Consider the following 19,801-nt stretch of genomic DNA (forward strand, 5'->3'; position numbering starts at 1 on the left):
ATTAGAAAGAACTTCGCAGAAGTAAGCTTGTGGTTCCAAAACCGGCACTTTTAGCGGTAATAATTTGAAGTAAATTATATGTATTGACCATGCTACATTAGATAATTCAATAATTATTAACAATTAAAGAGCCTGATAAAAACTGCACGCTTGCTTCTGTGGAGTTCTTTGTAATGCTAAAAAAAACGAACTATTAAACATATTAATACTAATTTACATAAGTTATTTAATTTCCATAATAGTAGTTTTTTACCAAAGCTGGTAACATTATTGAAACCATAGACTAAGATTACGTATAGATGTTGGGTGTTTTATTAAGAGAAATAGTCACTAGTATAAAAATATTTTTTATACACTTAACAAAGGCGTTGTTAGATTACAAATAAGTTATTCCATGACATTTATATTGTTGAATGCCTTTAATATGTTATTCTTTATTTATTTGAATTATTTAATTATAAATAAATCGAAATTCATAACGGTTGTAGTATAAGGTACCTAACCTAATAACGAATCCGTTCCTTTATGTTATGACATAAAAAGTTTTCTCTATGGTTACAATTTTGTGGAAGACGCTAAACACTTTTTTGTTTTCGTAAAATTATTATTTGTACATTGTGACTTAATCAGCGAATGTTAATATTTAACAGTGCTAACATAAGATGTATTCGACAACATCTGAAGACTTGAGCCGGGATCATTTGGCTCTGCAAGTTACGAATTGTCTAAGTAGGTTATGTTACAAAAAGTTTGTTTCACAAATTCAACTGTTTTAGTTTGCAATGACAACTAATTGACACTGGTTTATTTTGTTTCAGAGAAAATAGTGGAGAACCAACAAACCGTAACTCAATTGCACAAGGAATTGGTAGAGATCGACCTGTCATTTACTACTTACATTGAGGAAAGTAAAAATCGCATTCAAAACCACCGTTTGAACCTTGCACGTCAGGCTAAAAGTTCCCAAGAAGTAGTCGAAATACTCTCCGAGAAATGTAAGTAACTTGAATTATTTTTAAGAATATTAACCTAGGAACATTCAATACACTTTTTTCTTTCATCCCTAACAATAGTAAGACCATGTGCATATGTGTGCATGTGTTGGTTCAATTAATCTTACAAGATTTTTACTAAGAGATATGTGGTAAGAGTTATAGTTATAGTCAAGACTAGAATGAAAGATTATTATTTTGTCTAGTTTCATGCTGTTTTTGTATGTGGATTAATGAGAAAAACCGTCTTATATTTATGGTTTGTCATTAAAAATCGTTATTTATCCTTCACAGAATACAAACCATGTCAAATTCTCCAGCAACTCCTCGAAAACAAACCAATATTACCAAATACAAACTAAAAACATACAAAGAAGACAATAACAATGCCACCAATAAGTTTACCGAGCGCCAGCAAGCACGCACATTCATTTCATGGTACAAACGCATGATTGACCACGAGAGGCAGAACTTTGGCTTGTATCTATCAGATGATGCCATCCTTGAGTGGTTCGGCAGAACCATTAAAACTAGAAAGAAAGTTCAATCGTTCATGAGATATGACATGCAGTGCTCCCGCCATGATTTTACGACCGTTGAGAGCATCGATAAAGTCCAATTACGGCATGAAAAAAATATCAATAAGAGGTCTGTATTGAAATGTTTTTTTTTTAATAAATTTCTTGCATTCCTATGTAACTTCAAGTTTTCTTTCAATTTACTCCTATTCCATACTTAATTCCTTACACCATCACTAAAAAGCTAGTAGCATTACTTGTAAATATTTTTAATCTCACATTAGAAACTTAGCAGAATAGTTAGTTTATTCTAATAAGAATCTTATTTACCTTTCAGAAAGGATGATACAGTTTTAGCTAGTCCTCTGCATTCACCTGAGATAATAAGTTCCAAGTCATCAGCTAAGAAAAGGTTGCTCAGATCTAACTGTAACAGCCCTGAATGGGCAGAGGGTTGCCAGCCTGATAAAAGCACAGAAAGAAAAAGGCTAAAGAGCAGACATATTGAATCTCTGCATGATGAGCAACATAACAGCTTAAAACGTAGTCACCCAGACTCTGATGTCAGTAGCAAGGGTGATGGTATTGTCGAAAGAAGGCCGAAACAAAAGTGTATTGCTGTCACACCACCTAATCATGAACTTGGACAAGGGGACTGCTTGCCTTCTACAAGCGCCAACACAGCATCTCATGACGCTCTTAATGCTCAACTGCCAAAACTTGCAGTAGAGTGTAACGGGTACATAGAATTCACTAGAACTAGAAACAACCGCAGTACGGATTGCATGAAATGGGAAAGGAAATGTAAAGTGCAAATTAGTTACTCAGAAGACCCATTGAATGTTGGGGAGTACATAATTTGGTCGTTACATTATATTGACGAAACCAAGTGTAGGAGAAATCTGATGGCTGCCTTTGAAGCAGCGGCCCAGGAGGAAGAATCAAATAAGATCAAGTGATTTTTGGTATTACATTTGAGTGTTTTAGCATTTTTATTTTATAAAGCTATATTATAATGATGCTATACATGGTGGCTAAAAAATAAGTCCATTCCTGTAGCCAGGGATCTTTTGGGATTATACTGGTAACTTTACTATGGTACCAACCCCAAACTCGCGAAAAAAAATTTTAGCCTCCCATACAAAATGGACCAGCCAAAATGTATGAAACAGCCAAAATTTTTTTCGCGTTTTCGGGGTTGGTCCCATTGTAAAAGTTGCTCGGTATAATTCCAAAACCTCCCTGTCAACAGGAATGCACTTATTTTTTGGCCACCCTGTATATATTTGTCACAGAACGTATGCTGCTATGGCCGGTTAATTTCAGTTTTGCAATTGCACATTTTCATATACTTTGCTAACCTTGTGATATGATAGTTATATTTTTATTTGTTACAACATTTATTATTTTATGTATTGTGTTCCTGATAAGAATATCTTTACCTTTTGACAGAGCCTTAGGGTGTATGAAATTTATGTTATGATAGTATGTTTGTCTTCCAAACTTGCTTCTAAAAAATTAAAATATTGTTAGTGGTAGCAATACCTTTACTAAGGACTGTATCGTTTATTATAAATACAGATAAAACCTGGTCTAACTGTTGACGTGTGTATTATTTTGTATTACTATGTTCTTAAGGTATAATCTGGGGGTATTTTTAAGACATATCTGATATAAGAATGTTTTACATTTATTTTATTTTAGGGACTTTATGATGATTTTAATACCTTCTAGCAAATGTAATTCGGACAAGCCTATCGAGCTTAATTTGAGACTATTTCACCGATTCCTTAGTACGATTTAAAGAAACAAAAGGTTAATATGCTGCCAAAATATGCCATCTAAGTGTCCTTTTCATGATTGCTCAATTGAACATCCACAGAATAAATGTGGTGTATTTTATCTTTACATGAAAACGACTTTTTATGCAACATTTTGGATTCCCGTCAATTTCTGACGCCAGGGAAATGACGGAAACAGCTAAAAGAATCTACCGAAATCCAAAGCCTAACGGACATTCATGGCGTTGAACCATGGCTAGAACAGGTCGATAGAAACGCTCCATGATGGTTATATTGTATACCAAAGTCGGGGTTGTCGTAAGTAACATGCCATATTTTCAAAAAGGCCACCAAGCACAGATCCAAAACTTTTTTTCCAACTAAAAGAAATGATTAGACTATGCCCAGATGTTTCGCTTTACGAATCATATGTAATTGCTGTTTACATAGTACGATTTTTTTTGTGTAATACTTATCTTGTTCGCAAACCGTAAATTTTCTTGTAGTATTTGTCCGAAATCGTTGTAGTTACTCGGGAGGATTGGGTAAATATTGTCCAAACCATATGCTTTACGTGATCTCCCAGGACGAAATGTTACTTATTATTAAAGCACTAATTAAACTATATGTGTAATTTTTTAATAAAAACATAATACCAGAAAAAACGGCTAAGTAAAGTTGTATTTATAATAAACGATACAGTCCTTATAATTATTACTTTTAAGTTGACATTAAGAGAATATGTTATGAAATATGAATATTGCGATGATAAGGTGTAGATATTTCTTGTATTGATATTCTGTTCAGCAGATAGTTTTCGCATATACTTATTAATAGAAAAAATGTTAATTCACAATGTAATAACAGTTTATGTACTTCATGTAATTTTTGATTGTCTTAAACAATTTTACCTATAGTAAAATGTAAGATCTCTGTATTTTAGTTATCTTTTGTAGCCATATAACTGACTGATTAACAAGTAACTTGTATTTTTATAACTCATGAAGTGTCTTGAATAGTTTGTCTTGTAAGTCCAGTTTCTTTTAGATCTCTTTATATGACGGTGGTGGTCAAACTAAGCAGTATTTATACTCTTAATGCCTTGTGACTAAAGTCGTTATTTGTTTGCCAGTACCATCAACATGCTGTTAGTTAAGTTAGTTTTATCTCCACCGTTATCTGACCCCTAGTACATGTTTTGTAATATATTAACCTTACATCTATTCATACGATAGAAATTTTTTTTTGTTTCCAAGCCTGACCTATTTTTTTTCATTATGGGATTGGTCCTTAGTCATTAAATCAGTATTTATTATAATCTGATGATCAGCTCAGGGTGTATGATCAGGACCCAGGGGGTAGCCAAGATGACAATAGTTGATATAAAACCTCAACAGATAATGTATGGAATTAGACACGTGACTTTTCGGAGCATCTTTTATCCCGATATTTTTTTTTAGTTTGGCGTCGATGTACAATTGTCATCTTGGCTAGGAAATACCCTGTATCTGCATTCTAAAACAAACGCTTGTGCTAGGGGGTCCCTTCTGTCACTATACCACCGATTTGCTTTTTTTATTCCTAAGGGGTAGTATGTTTAGTTTTAGTTGTGTACGCTAGGTTATATCTACTCATTATGTATAGAAAGGTGAAATAATGTTTAAAAAATAATGCAATAATTATGTAGGCCTAATATGGCAATGGAAACCGAAGCCAAATCAAAATTCTATAAAAATATTCAACTAAAAATATCCTCGGCAAGCGTGTTTGGCTGGCCAAACATAGAAACACAACTGCCAGTTTGCCAGCTATTATCAGTTTTTACAGGTTTCATTAAGCTCGCCCGGTCAAAATGTTCTGCAAAAGAGAATGCTAACCTAATCCGAATAACGTACAAATGGAGTTGGCAACTGTCAAAGGTTTTTATAGATGGCGCTGGCATAAGTATTACCTGTCTTTAGTATTCTGAGATTTGGCTAGCAACCAGGCCATAAAAAAATGTATTTAACACTTTGTACGATTGATAGGTAAATCCTATGCTGGCGCCCAACAGTTAACCTCAATTTGCTGTTTAGTTTCAAATTAATTCAGAACTATTTTATTTTATAATAGCATACATTTGAATGAAAAGGATTAGGTATATTCGAATAGACCTTTTTAATATTGCCTATGTGGAATACTTGTAGTTTACTTTGGCATAATTATTAATTATAAAATAATTACTCAATTAGTTATAGGATTTCAGTAACTGAAAGTGATTTTATTGACATGCATTGTTAATGAGTATTGAGATTTAGCCTGTATCTTTTAAGTTGTTAGTTCATTACTTGAAGTAATGAGAGAACGGATTTTTGTTTCATTATGCTAAAGTGTATAAGCTCAGTAAACTTGTTAAAATAAATCTGGTTTTATTTATTTACCATAGATGTGACTCTCTCTGGTCGGTCCCTCATTACTGAGGATCGTGGTCACTGGAACCCCTCGAATAAACAATCTGTCTCCATCGGTTGCGGTCCAAAGTAGCCTTCACTACTTGATGTAGCTTGGAAGAGGATAGATGTGACAGGGACAGGAGAAATACAAGATTGTACAGTTTAGTTATTGATGAGCCCCCGCATTCGAGTCCAGAACAAATGAAGGATTCTATACTAGTATAGCACTTATAGCAGAAGCACGAGCATAGTGTTTAATTTTACAATCTCGAGCATAGTGATAGATTCGTATAAGCACCAATAACTGTGGTTTGGCTCATCATCATCCTTCTAGCGTTGTCGCAGTATTTTGCAACGGTTCACCTGTGATCCGCGCGGTAACCCAATACCAAGAATTGACATAGTACTAGTTTTTACGAAAGCGACTGCCATTTGATCTTCCAACCCTGAGGGGAAACGAGACCTCATTGGGATTAGTCCAGACTCCAGTTTCCTGCAATACAGGGGCTTGGTAAAGCTATCAATGAAACTTTCAGTATAAATATATAATTAAATTCCCATCTTTATTCATTCATAGTATACAATGGGTTTATACAACACAATAATGTTATAAAAAAAGAAAGTTTAATTGGTACTAATTAATCTAATTATATCACTCACTAGGTATGCTGTTTTCAAAATAAACTAAACTTGGAAGTAGTTTTGCACTCAAAATGTTTTCAAGTGTTGTCTGTACTTATCCCCCTATAGTTGCCAATGTTAACTTCTAGTTTCTCATCATTTTATCATACGTAATAGTATCAATCATATTTTTCTTTGTATAAAGTCAAAATATAATAGATGGATAATTTCATCTTATGCCCTCCCCTTTTCTGTGGAAAATATTAAGACCATTACCATATTGTTTCGCCACTATCTTTGACCGACCTAAATAAACTTAGTCAAGAATGTCAACCACATGAATTTAGGCATTGGTGGCAAACAAGCGCAAGGTCCGACCTGATAAATAATTAAACATTCTTGAAAACAACAATGATATAGTAACTTGAGCAGAGTACACAAATCAGATCTAAAACTACACAAATTGTGGCACCGCGATGGCTTATAATTTATAATACTTAATTCAGGCAAAACATTGATACTAAGATAACAGTGTGTAAAGTAAACAAACTCGTTTCTTATCTCACTACTGTCCTGGATGTGTATTTAACTCGTAACATGTGCTTCTGCATTACACTGTACACTCCGTTTCAATCTAAAAAGAACCTTTCATAAACCAAATAAAGTAGCTTTTCATTTGTTTCACATCTTTCTCAAATAAATGAAATTCATCCCAATTTACTGTACAAGTTTCAAATTAGAAATAGGAAATATTTGTATGGCGGGCCTTACAAGGTTAACACAACTCTGAACTGAAAATTGGTGGACTACAGTCAGCTGCAGAGAAAAGTGACCCCCCTGCATAGAAGTTTGTATGCAAAGGTGCTAAGCGATTAGTATTGCCGAATTTACCATTTTCTAATAAGGTTTAGGCACGAATCGTGGATCTGTGTCGATGTCAAGAAAGAATGTATATTCTTTCTTTTTTTTACAGTTTTATCCTGTTTGACGATCCATTTGTTTCATTCACCTTGTATAAGACGAATATACCCACATATTTAAAAACCAATTGCTTTTATTGGCATGTAAAGTGCACACATACGGTATATAATTGAGAATGATGTTTTACAAATTGCCATCACTAAATAATTTCAATAGGTATTAACTGCTATACAGATTCACTGTATATTCAACCTTCTTTGACACACTTGATATGAACACAAGATTGGTTTCCTGTTAATGCATTTATGTTCAATTTACTCCTTGCACAATCCCACAACCATATACAAAATAATCGGAAAATAATAGTTTACTAACATATTGTTGACTTCACTGTTGAATACAACAGTGTATTTAAATAATAAAAAAAATATTACCTTATTTCTTTTTGATGTTTGTACCTATGTATAGTACAGTTAGGAGTTAACCCTTTGAACGCCATATGGCGCGCGAATATGCCGTGCCCTGGACGCCAGGCGATCGCGATTATTTAAGCGAAATTGAACTTTACGGAGTCTCGCGTAAATCCCTATTGAATTGGCGAAGCTGACGGCTGTAGCCGTCGTTGGCGCCCTTGGCAAGACTTTCCGATGACGTCCACAGCCGTCTGTGGTGGTCAATGGGTTAAAGCTAATATCAGGCCATACTTTTCAGCTTAGGGTTGTGTAGTTACTTTTAGTCAATGTTAGTTAGCTAGCTAGTGAGGTACCATTGTACCTCATTCAAAATAATAACAGGTACAATTTTGCAATACTTTGGGTAACATTAAAAAAACTTGTTCACCAAATGTGATTTCTGTGATCTTCAAAACAAAACCATTTAGTTATTACACTTGTGTGTATTATGGCCTGGTTTTGATAAATATGCCTAGTTCCTACCCCCATGTATAGGCCAGCGTTTAACAACATTAATACATATTATATAAAACAGAAACTTATCAATTTCTCTGTGACAATAACCCTTCTAAATCATAATTACTTTTGTATAATTAACAATAGATAACTAAATATAGAAAAATGAGCAGTAAATGCATAATTAACTATTGCAATATCATAAATGATATAATGTCATGTATATAATTGCACTGGGAGTGTAGTTTTGTTCATACAAAAAGTATCAGTAGCTTAAAATATCATAAATCACACTTGAATACCGTAAAACCTCCCAACTATACTCCAATACTGCAACTATGGTCCAGAAGTCCAAAAGAAAATTAAGTATCCAATGTTCCTTTTGGCTTACTCCGAGTTTTTTCTTCCATTTATAAACATACTTTGTCTTAGAACTACAGAGAATACAGTAAAAGACATACCAGAATGAAAAAAAAGGACAGTTAATTTTGGACCTTAGTTGGGAGGTTTTACTGTATTATGATACAAAATAAAGTGAGTCAACAATTTTATTGGAGTTTAACACAATTTGGCTATGTTTTTCCTTATCAGTCAAGACGTAACAGTCATCTTTTATTGCCCTGCCAATTATTCCTTACCTAAAAAAAAACTTATTTACATCTGCGGATCAAAACCTTGATCATCATTTAGCACATTTGTGTCATCAATGTCTTCCTTGGCATCATTGTCAAGGATAGGTTCATTAAGCGGTTCGTGAGCGTTCAAAGCAGGGCTTAACTTAGGAGGCTGAGCGGCAGGAGTAACTTTAGATGACACAATGTTCGCAGCCGGCTTTGTAGCCATAGAAGCTAAAGTTGCCTTTAAAGTTTCTACCTGTTTCTCCAAATCTTCTATCTTCTTTTTTCTATCAGCTAACTGATCCGTTAAAGTAACTTTTTCTAATCTCAAAGTCTGGATAACACCTTCTTTGCTCAGCTGCAGATTTTTTAAAGACTCGCGCTCCGCAACACACAGCTGCTCGTCCATTTTCGTTCTATTAACTTTAAGTTCCGTTTCTGTTAACTTATGTTTGTAGTCTTTAATGTCGTCAATCAACTTCCCTTTTTCTTTGTCGAGATCGTCGAGTTTTGAAACGTAACCGTCTTTTTGTTCAAGAAGCCGCAGGGACTCTTCCATACATGAGGTCTGTTGTTTAGAGCATTCTTGAAGTTGTACGCTCATTTCAGCTACTCTGTTTCGCAACACGGTGAGCATACTTCCACTATTTAATAGTGAAAGGACCAGCAGAATGCACACGGCGAACATCAAATACATGGGCCAGCGACGCATGTTTTCTATACCCATATTATTCCACCTATCTTAAAAGGAACTATCACACTTAATTAAACTCACAGTAACATAAATAAAAAGATAAAAGATTCAATTTATTTATATACCATCAAGTTACAAAAAAACGCTAGATTATCCAATGAATGAATTGAATGATTGACATTGGCCAATTGCATGCCAATTGATATATGTTTTGACGTTATGTTTGTTGACAGAGGTTGTTATAATTATGTTAAATTTAAACTTGATTTAAACAATATTCTCATTTGACTTATAACATTCATTACACAAAATATCTTAAAAAACGTAGTATTATAAAGCTATTGACACCATAAAACTTGCTCTAATATGCTAAAATACCTAGTGAGATATTGAAATGCTTCTTATTCGTAACGTTCTCTGTAAATGCAATTCTTCGTAATCATAGACAAAAACGATTTACTTTTAAATAAAGATGACTATTGATGATACGGCTGTCATTATTACATTTGAAATTGATGCTGGTATCACCTAAGTTGGTCACGTGACCCACTTATCATCTTTCCGAATGCCCATAGACAATCCTTCATCGACTTCTTTGGTTTATAGCCACGAGGTTTTTAGCTATATTTCAATTTATTAGTGAAATAATAAAAATACGCTTCGTTTTCTTTGAACGAAATGCCACCCAGTAATCCTTTGCCGCCCAAAGAAAATGCGCTATTCAAAAGAATTTTGGTAAGTGCAATTGTAAACATATATTTTGGTTCAGTATAGCTTGTCATCCTCGGCGATTATATTGAATTATAAAATAAAGCATATCTTTTTAATGACAACTCAGGGTTTCATGCAATTATATGGCACTATTATCATTTATTAATACTACCATCTGTTCCTTTAGTAAATGCTTAGTATCATTATTTATATCATATAATTACAACTGGCCTTGCATCTTCCGAGTGCCTGTATCTAATAATAAATAAGGTTAAATAATATCTAATTACCGCTTATTTTTTCCAGCGTTGCTATGAACATAAACAATATAAAAATGGTTTGAAATTTGCCAAGCAAATCCTCTCCAACCCAAAATTCGCTGAACATGGAGGTGAGTGTTTTTTTTACCAATAATTTGTGTATAAATAAATGTTCCTAATGGTGGTTAAATATTGTTTTCTGTTATAAATAAAAAGTCTGGCTTAAACTTTCCATATTTTTGGTGTAAAACTCTTTTGGTCTAGAGTCCCCAGAGATGTTTAGTGATTCATGTTTGTTTTTTTTTTCAGAGACCCTGGCAATGAAAGGTTTGACTCTAAACTGCCTGGGACGGAAAGAAGAAGCTTATGAATATGTGCGCCGAGGCCTTCGCAATGATCTCAAGTCCCCAGTCTGTTGGCATGTCTATGGCCTCCTGCAGCGGTCCGATAAGAAATATGATGAGGCAATCAAATGTTACCGGAATGCTCTTAAATGGGAAAAGGAGAATATACAGATTCTTCGGGATTTATCCCTTCTCCAGATCCAGATGAGAGATTTAGAAGGATACAAGGTATTGTTATTTTGTTATCTACTTGTTATAAGGAATGCAATGCTATCTGTGTAAGTTAAGATAATATTTGTTACTAGAACAATTAATGCAACATGACTGAGCTCAGTTGCATAGCAGAATTTATTTACCTACTACTTATTGATTCAAGTGAGACAAGGCTTTAAAACATAGCTGTAAAGACGCATTAATGTGGTTTAACCATTGCATATGCGTATCCGAAGTGTAAAAGCATCTGAGGTGGTTGACAATGTCTATGGAAAACCTCATCATTAGCCTCTTCATAGGGATCCCATCAATTTATCAATTTTTTTTTCAGCTTTGTTTTGCCGCACTATTATACATTATACATGAATTAACTAATATTTGTCCAAAGTACTTGTTTTTCGGATAGGTAAAAGTATTTAGCATACTAATTTTCTCTAAATACATATATTAATACTTGTGTTGAAGCAATCTGCAAATCATATTAGCATATACTTGCAACTTCATCTGCCTGAAATGATGATTTATAAAAACTTTCCCATGTCTATCTCTGGACCTTAAACTACCTCCATACCAAATTTAATCTAAATCGGTTCAGCAGTTTAAGCATGACAAAATATCAGACAGACAGGCATAATTCTATAGGTAATATTAGTAGGGATGTAAAATCCATGAAATATATTTTTTTTATATGCCAAGCAAGCAGTTTTAAAATTTTACTAAAATAATTTCAGGACACCCGGTACCAGCTGTTCATGCTCCGACCAACACAGAGGGCTTCCTGGATAGGCTTCGCAATGAGCTATCACCTGCTCGGAGACTACGAAATGGCCAACAGCATTCTCGATGCCTTCCGTACAAACCAAATGAAAGGACCGTATGACTATGAACATTCAGAACTGCTTTTGTACCAAAACATGGTTCTTGCGGAGTCCGGACAGTTTGACAGGGCGCTGTCACATCTACACAAGTTCCAGACGCAGATTCTTGATAAATTATCAGTGAAAGAAACTAGTGGGGAATATTATTTGAAGTTGAAGAGGTTTGTAATTTTTACAAGCTATTATTTAACTTAAATTTGCAATGTATGTATGTTTGGGTTAAATTAGACCCACTTCCCAGTTATTCAATTGAACTGAAATTTCACACGTACATATAAATTGGGTGACACTGGCAATGCAATATTATAGTACCACCAAGCTGATCTGATGATGGACACAGGATGTGGCCATAGGAACTCTGTTATAAAACAATGCAACCTAATTGTGTTTGGCATTGTTAGAATTGCCTTGATGAGTATTCTACATCTACGTCTACATCTGATGCATGTATTAGTTGCCTGTTGTAAGAAAAGTACAGTCAGCGATAAAATTAAATTTTTGATAATAATAAATTACTTTGGCTCTGGGTTGAAAGGTCAGATGGCAGTCGCTTTCGTAAACACTAGTGCCTACGTCAGATCATGGGATTAGTTGTCAAACGGATCCCAGGCTCCCATGAGCCGTGGCAAAATGCCGGGATAACGCGAGGTAGAAGGAATAAATTACTTTGGCTAAATCTAATTTTTATATACTTTGGCTAAAGTTAATTTTTAAACTTAAATTCCAGTCAAACGTCTTTTATCTGTCATAAATCCATCTTATTCTAGTTCATCGGGTAGGTTATATTTGGATAATGTTATAATGCAGCAAGGCGACGCAAGACGCAGCACTAACAAATTAGCACTACAACGCCAGTATTGTTTAGAATGTTATTGTTAAGGACCTATGTGCCGATTTCAAACTACATTGCATTGAATGGAATAATAGAGAGTTTGTGAAGTGTGAGATCAGAAGTGTACTATTGGATGTATTACACTTTAAGGACTTATTTATGTCTTTATTGAAGTTCTATACATCTTTATTGAAGTTCTATACATCTTTATTGTAGATTTTATGCTGTCATAAGGGCCTGGGTGATTCAAATCCTGGCTAATCTAAAACTTGGACTAGAATTATTGTCCATACAATAGTTCTAGTCTAAGTTTTGGATTAGTCAGGAAGCCAGGATGAACTGATAAGCCGTGAAAATCAGTTCATTTTGTAGCATTTGTTAAGAGGAAACATGCATTTATCTGACAAAGTGTTATTAACCTTCTGTTTTAAATTATGCACATAAACCCCACAGCCAATTCCTTTTTGTTAATTGATAATGGAAGTCTTTCAAAACAGAATTATTGACGTTTACAGATTTAAAGAGGCGGAGGCAGTTTATGAAGACTTACTAAAACGGAACCCTGAAAATGTGATGTATTATCAGAAACTTATAGATGCTAAACAACTTAGTGATCCTGATGAAAAAGTGGCCTTCTTCGATGTATATAAGTAAGTTGCACTCAGCATTTAATATTTATATCTCGTCGGGTGACAAGCAAAAGTCACTAAGTACTATCAAAAAATTAAAGTAACAATTCACTTTATTCCTCTTGTAACATGGTTTATTGTCCAATAATTTCAATGGTGTTAGTGTAGTTAGTGACTTTTGCTTGTCACCCGACGATCTGTTGTTAGAAATATTGATTATTAAATAGAGACTTTTAAATGATGATTTTGGATGATAAATATTTAATAACATTCATTTGGATTTATTTATGAAAGTAGAAGAATCTAAAAAAATTAAAATAAATAAAAATATATATTAAATAAAAAATATATATTAAATAGAGTATATTAATTCAGTTTTAATATCACATTAAATAGAGTGGATGTACCAAACAACTAAAAACAAAATTGAAATCTAGCAGATTACTGATGTATTAGAATATTAAATATTTGTAATTGAATACTCTGCAAGAGCAGGGCTGGCATACATCAGGTGGTCAGATTAACGAATAAACATATTCATTTAATAAATAGAAAAAATACTTTGGACACCAAGCCTCCCGTGCGCGGCACGTCATCCTGACCCTTGTCGGAATGCACATAATATATAGGGCTTTAGCAGCGCGCGCCGAAGACATCTTTGGCGGTCAAAGGGTTAAACACTGTCGACGTTTTTCGACGTCGATAAAAAAATACGCGCATCTAACGCATCATACGTCGTTTCCAGGAAAGAGTATCCCAAAGCAATAGCGCCCCGGCGGCTGCAGCTGTCGGAGGCGGGCTCGGCGGCCGTGTTCGCGCGGCTGGTGGACGAGTACCTGCGCCACGGCCTGCACAAGGGCATCCCGCCGCTCTTCGTCGACATTAGGTAACAATACAACATCCATTGCTGCCCTGCTAAGCCAATTAGCGGTATCTCAAAATATATACCTTACATTCTTTATCTGAAATAGTTATTTACGATACAAGTGCGGAAAAGAGGAAGTAAAAGTAAGATCAAATGTACCCTCCAAGCCGAATAGCGGTACCTCAAAAACAAATGACGTTGCAAATGGAATTTACAGTACATATGGTCCTATTCTCCCACACTAGTGCGTAAAATTGCACTTTTCGTGCGTATCTTTGACCAGTTGTTGACAGCACGCACCGGCGAAACTACGATAGGGTTCGCCACCGTGCCCACAGTAAAAACCGCGGAGGCAAATGTTTTGACGGATTACAATGGATTCATATTTATTCACTGCTTCTATGTTAGTCAAATATGTTAGGACTAGAAATAATTATTGTGACAAATAAGATGGTGCTAACCAAAAACATCATTTATTTTCAGATCGTTATACGCAGACAAAAGCAAAGCGGAAACGATAGAAAACCTAGTACTGCAATACATAGAAAATTTATCCAAAACCGGCACATTCAGTTCCGAGCCGAGCGAAGCGAAGCAGCCGGCCAGCGCTCTTCTATGGGCGTACTATTACGCCGCTCAGCACTTCGATTATAAGAAGGATACGGACCGGGCTTTGAAGTATATTGACGCCGCGATAGAACACACACCCACGTTGATCGAGCTGTTTATTGTTAAAGGAAGGATATACAAGGTTGGTAAATAGCATCTTTAGGGTTTCGTACCCAAAGGGTAAAAACGGGACCTTATTACTAAAACTCCATTTTATGTCTGTCTGTCACCAGGCTGTTTCTCATGGACCGTGATAGACAGTTGAAATTTCCACAGATGATGTATTTCTGTTGCTGACTATAACAACAGATACTAAAAAGTACGGAAACCTCGGTGGGCGAGGCCGACTCGCACTTTTTTTTATAGAATCCACATTTCATTGTTTAGTTAAAGTTTTGGAATATTTTGCCTAAGGTTGTGAGGGAAGGAATGAGAAATTATAAAAATCTAAAAAAATGTTTCTAGTAATATCAGCTTCGATCGCTATTCATCTATGGTGGCCGACGCCGCGTTGTTAACTCTTTACCGCATAGGAAGCCATATAATGGCCAATATGAAATTCAACTCTATTGCCAGCTATTAAAGTTCAAATTTCATTACATGTAGTAAGGGGCTCAGTAGCAAGCAGTATGTTGTCTTAGGGCTCATTTAGACGATGCGAGAACTCGCATGCGGGCTTTGATCGGTCGGTTGAATTTGACGTAACCAACAGTCCGCAATGTAACTAAAACCGCATACGAGTTCGCGCGCCGTCTAAATCAGCCCTTATTCTAAGCTCTCGGCCATGAGCGTCCCGAGCGTTATTGGCCCGCGTGCTAGGAGCGCGCGTTGCTTGCCGCTCGGATAAACGTGCCGTATTTTCAACGATTGTTTAAATGTAATAATGTGGAATATTTCAGCACGCGGGCGACCCGGTGTCGGCGTACCAGTGGCTGGAGGAGGCGCAGGCGATGGACACGGCGGACCGCTACGTGAACAGCAAGTGCGCGCGCTACATGCTGCGCGCCGGCCACGTGGCGCGCGCCGAGGAGATGTGCGCCAAGTTCACCAGAGAAGGTATACCTACTATACAGGTATACGTACCAGTGGCTGGAGGAGGCGCAGGCGATGGACACGGCGGACCGCTACGTGAACAGCAAGTGCGCGCGCTACATGCTGCGCGCCGGCCACGTGGCGCGCGCCGAGGAGATGTGCGCCAAGTTCACCAGAGAAGGTATACCTACTATACAGGTATACGTACCAGTGGCTGGAGGAGGCGCAGGCGATGGACACGGCGGACCGCTACGTGAACAGCAAGTGCGCGCGCTACATGCTGCGCGCCGGCCACGTGGCGCGCGCCGAGGAGATGTGCGCCAAGTTCACCAGAGAAGGTATACCTACTATACAGGTATACGTACCAGTGGCTGGAGGAGGCGCAGGCGATGGACACGGCGGACCGCTACGTGAACAGCAAGTGCGCGCGCTACATGCTGCGCGCCGGCCACGTGGCGCGCGCCGAGGAGATGTGCGCCAAGTTCACCAGAGAAGGTATACCTACTATACAGGTATACGTACCAGTGGCTGGAGGAGGCGCAGGCGATGGACACGGCGGACCGCTACGTGAACAGCAAGTGCGCGCGCTACATGCTGCGCGCCGGCCACGTGGCGCGCGCCGAGGAGATGTGCGCCAAGTTCACCAGAGAAGGTATACCTACTATACAGGTATACGTACCAGTGGCTGGAGGAGGCGCAGGCGATGGACACGGCGGACCGCTACGTGAACAGCAAGTGCGCGCGCTACATGCTGCGCGCCGGCCACGTGGCGCGCGCCGAGGAGATGTGCGCCAAGTTCACCAGAGAAGGTATACCTACTATACAGGTATACGTACCAGTGGCTGGAGGAGGCGCAGGCGATGGACACGGCGGACCGCTACGTGAACAGCAAGTGCGCGCGCTACATGCTGCGCGCCGGCCACGTGGCGCGCGCCGAGGAGATGTGCGCCAAGTTCACCAGAGAAGGTATACCTACTATACAGGTATACGTACCAGTGGCTGGAGGAGGCGCAGGCGATGGACACGGCGGACCGCTACGTGAACAGCAAGTGCGCGCGCTACATGCTGCGCGCCGGCCACGTGGCGCGCGCCGAGGAGATGTGCGCCAAGTTCACCAGAGAAGGTATACCTACTATACAGGTATACGTACCAGTGGCTGGAGGAGGCGCAGGCGATGGACACGGCGGACCGCTACGTGAACAGCAAGTGCGCGCGCTACATGCTGCGCGCCGGCCACGTGGCGCGCGCCGAGGAGATGTGCGCCAAGTTCACCAGAGAAGGTATACCTACTATACAGGTATACGTACCAGTGGCTGGAGGAGGCGCAGGCGATGGACACGGCGGACCGCTACGTGAACAGCAAGTGCGCGCGCTACATGCTGCGCGCCGGCCACGTGGCGCGCGCCGAGGAGATGTGCGCCAAGTTCACCAGAGAAGGTATACCTACTATACAGGTATACGTACCAGTGGCTGGAGGAGGCGCAGGCGATGGACACGGCGGACCGCTACGTGAACAGCAAGTGCGCGCGCTACATGCTGCGCGCCGGCCACGTGGCGCGCGCCGAGGAGATGTGCGCCAAGTTCACCAGAGAAGGTATACCTACTATACAGGTATACGTACCAGTGGCTGGAGGAGGCGCAGGCGATGGACACGGCGGACCGCTACGTGAACAGCAAGTGCGCGCGCTACATGCTGCGCGCCGGCCACGTGGCGCGCGCCGAGGAGATGTGCGCCAAGTTCACCAGAGAAGGTATACCTACTATACAGGTATACGTACCAGTGGCTGGAGGAGGCGCAGGCGATGGACACGGCGGACCGCTACGTGAACAGCAAGTGCGCGCGCTACATGCTGCGCGCCGGCCACGTGGCGCGCGCCGAGGAGATGTGCGCCAAGTTCACCAGAGAAGGTACATTGGGTTTGCGGAACATACGCTTGGTCGGTCAGACCCTACGCATCCTTGCACATCACTGGCGGAAACGCAGCCTAAGGATCGGGAGTTAAGCCCCCTCCAGACTATGCGCGTGAATCGCGGGCGAAGCCGCGAGTGTGGAGTCGATTTGGCTGTCTGCGAAAATCGACTCCACACTCGCGTTCGCGGCTTCGCCCGCGATTCACGCGCATAGTCTGGAGGGGGCTTTAGAATGAAAGATTCGTCGCTCATAACTAGAGATGGCGGGTCGGGCTGAAACTATAAAGATTGAAGAACAAAAAAAAACAATTTTGTTTGCAAATGCAAACAAAACACACAGCCAAATGGCTGTGCTTTCCTACCTATTATATTTTCCCAAAAAAAACGTTTTTATATTTCTTTGTATTAAATTTTATTCTGGTTCTCCACACGGAACACTAACATCTTAATTTTATTTAAAGGTGTACCGGCCACAGAAAACCTGAACGAAATGCAGTGTATGTGGTTCCAAACTGAAGCAGCGGCGGCCTACCAGCGCGCCAGGCAGTGGGGCGAGGCGCTCAAGAAGGCACATGAAGTTGACAGGGTAAGTGGATAATGATGATTACGCGTTTAACAGTTACCTTCAGTAGGTAATATGTTACGCAACGAAAGTAGAGTAGATATGTATGTTCTGGACCAGAGTAGGTATCTATCTCCCCCTCCCCCCGCGGGGTGAGGGGGAGGGGGAGATAGATACCTACTCTGGTCCAGAACATACATATCTACTCTACTAACGAAGGCCGTAAACATATCTGACACGATCTTATTTGAGCGTGACACATATTTTTGCGGCCTTCGAAGACTAATATATTAGTACAGGCGAGTCGTACATGCTTTTTGACAGGTAAGGTCTTCTTGAAAGCCGCATTGATCTTTCATAATTGTGACTCAAATATTTAGTGTTGTTTTCAGTGATATTGGATTTATAGTTGGTCGAACCAATTTGTCAATCAGAAAGAACCAGGAACACTTTACTCATCCTTTTCCTTTAGGTGTTTGTACTAGTGTAAGACAAAGATAGTATGATTATCTGTCTATGATTGAAATGAGACAGTCTTTTGACAAACTATAAATGCGACCGGACCACAGCAGTGAGTAATATCTCGCTCTAGAATATTGATTTTTAACGCATAAAAATGTAGAATATCAATATGGCTGTATGTACTGCCGATGTTGACCTAAGGGCTCGTGTACACGGTTCCGCTTCCGCCGACACCGCTCCGCCGCCGCACATCCGCGCTATGTACATGAGACGCATTAAGGGCCAGTTGCACCAGCCACATTTGACAGACTGATCAACGTCAGCCGGCGCGCCCCGGCGCTTTACTATGAAACTTTCCATACATAAAAATTTAGCGAACTCTTTAACGATGCGAACAGTTGGTGCAACCGACCCTAAGCCCGCCGCCACGCCGCCGCCGACACCTTGCGTGCGGTCCGTCGGTGCGGGCGTGTCGGCGCGGAGGCGGAACCGTGTACTCGCGCCCTAAAAAGATCATGATTGTAATTTTCACCCCTCATTTTTTTGTAGTTATGTGGGCCTCTTTTTCACATTAGAAACTTTAACATACTACTGTCCCTTTCCAGCACTTCTCCGAAATAATGGAGGACCAATTCGACTTCCACTCGTACTGCATGCGCAAGATGACGCTCCGCTCGTACGTGGGGCTGCTGCGGCTGGAGGACGTGCTGCGCGCGCACCCCTTCTACTTCCGCGCCGCGCGCGCCGCCATCTCCGTGTACCTGCGGCTCTACGCCTGCCCGCTGCAGGACAACGTGCAGCCGCAGGAGCCCGATACAGGTATGATCTATACTCTGGCCTGTACGGACACTGTGTCAGTAGCAAGGTGACGCTCCGCTCGTACGGAACCCTAAAAATGTAGGCGCGAACTTCGTATGTAATGTATCGCGCCTTTTTCGCAAGCTTTTATTTCTACTGATAAGTTGGATGTGTTTGAGTACTTTGAGTATATGTTATGTGTTCTTTGATC

General features: G+C 39.4%; 3 protein-coding genes across 3 annotated transcripts in view; 2 read left to right on the forward strand and 1 right to left on the reverse strand.

Annotated features, from left to right (window-relative positions):
* Positions 1–543: 543 nt before the first annotated feature.
* LOC134670925 (uncharacterized) lies at positions 544–5,692 on the forward strand. The gene is made up of 4 exons (XM_063528758.1): positions 544–729; positions 819–995; positions 1,287–1,640; positions 1,848–5,692. The coding sequence occupies exons 3-4, from the start codon at positions 1,297–1,299 to the stop codon at positions 2,467–2,469; spliced, it is 966 nt and encodes a 321-aa protein (XP_063384828.1). The 5' UTR covers positions 544–729; positions 819–995; positions 1,287–1,296; the 3' UTR covers positions 2,470–5,692.
* Positions 5,693–6,729: 1,037 nt separating this feature from the next.
* LOC134670930 (uncharacterized) lies at positions 6,730–9,655 on the reverse strand. Its single transcript, XM_063528764.1, has one exon. It carries the CDS (start codon positions 9,515–9,517, stop codon positions 8,828–8,830), a length of 690 nt encoding a protein of 229 aa, XP_063384834.1. The 5' UTR covers positions 9,518–9,655; the 3' UTR covers positions 6,730–8,827.
* A 347-nt stretch (positions 9,656–10,002) lies between these two features.
* Positions 10,003–19,801, forward strand: part of LOC134670447 (N-alpha-acetyltransferase 15, NatA auxiliary subunit-like) — a 124,019-nt gene continuing 114,220 nt past the window's right edge. The window contains exons 1-10 of the mRNA XM_063528272.1: positions 10,003–10,219; positions 10,502–10,586; positions 10,765–11,027; positions 11,744–12,051; positions 13,238–13,372; positions 14,097–14,237; positions 14,700–14,967; positions 15,725–15,881; positions 18,230–18,354; positions 19,398–19,611. Coding sequence (XP_063384342.1) covers positions 10,163–10,219; positions 10,502–10,586; positions 10,765–11,027; positions 11,744–12,051; positions 13,238–13,372; positions 14,097–14,237; positions 14,700–14,967; positions 15,725–15,881; positions 18,230–18,354; positions 19,398–19,611 — 1,753 coding nt within the window. The 5' untranslated portion in view covers positions 10,003–10,162. The remainder of the gene's footprint in view (positions 10,220–10,501; positions 10,587–10,764; positions 11,028–11,743; positions 12,052–13,237; positions 13,373–14,096; positions 14,238–14,699; positions 14,968–15,724; positions 15,882–18,229; positions 18,355–19,397; positions 19,612–19,801) is intronic.

Source organism: Cydia fagiglandana, chromosome 14 (genome assembly GCF_963556715.1).
Source record: "Cydia fagiglandana chromosome 14, ilCydFagi1.1, whole genome shotgun sequence".
Taxonomy (NCBI): domain Eukaryota; kingdom Metazoa; phylum Arthropoda; class Insecta; order Lepidoptera; family Tortricidae; genus Cydia; species Cydia fagiglandana.

Excerpts from the sequence above, each read along its gene's own strand:
- LOC134670925 (XM_063528758.1), top strand. The coding sequence starts at position 1,297 with ATGTCAAATTCTCCAGCAACTCCTCGAAAACAAACCAATATTACCAAA. Across the intron at positions 1,641-1,847 it reads GAAAAAAATATCAATAAGAG|AAAGGATGATACAGTTTTAG; the intron begins GTCTGTATTGAA and ends TTTACCTTTCAG.
- LOC134670930 (XM_063528764.1), bottom strand. The coding sequence starts at position 9,517 with ATGGGTATAGAAAACATGCGTCGCTGGCCCATGTATTTGATGTTCGCC.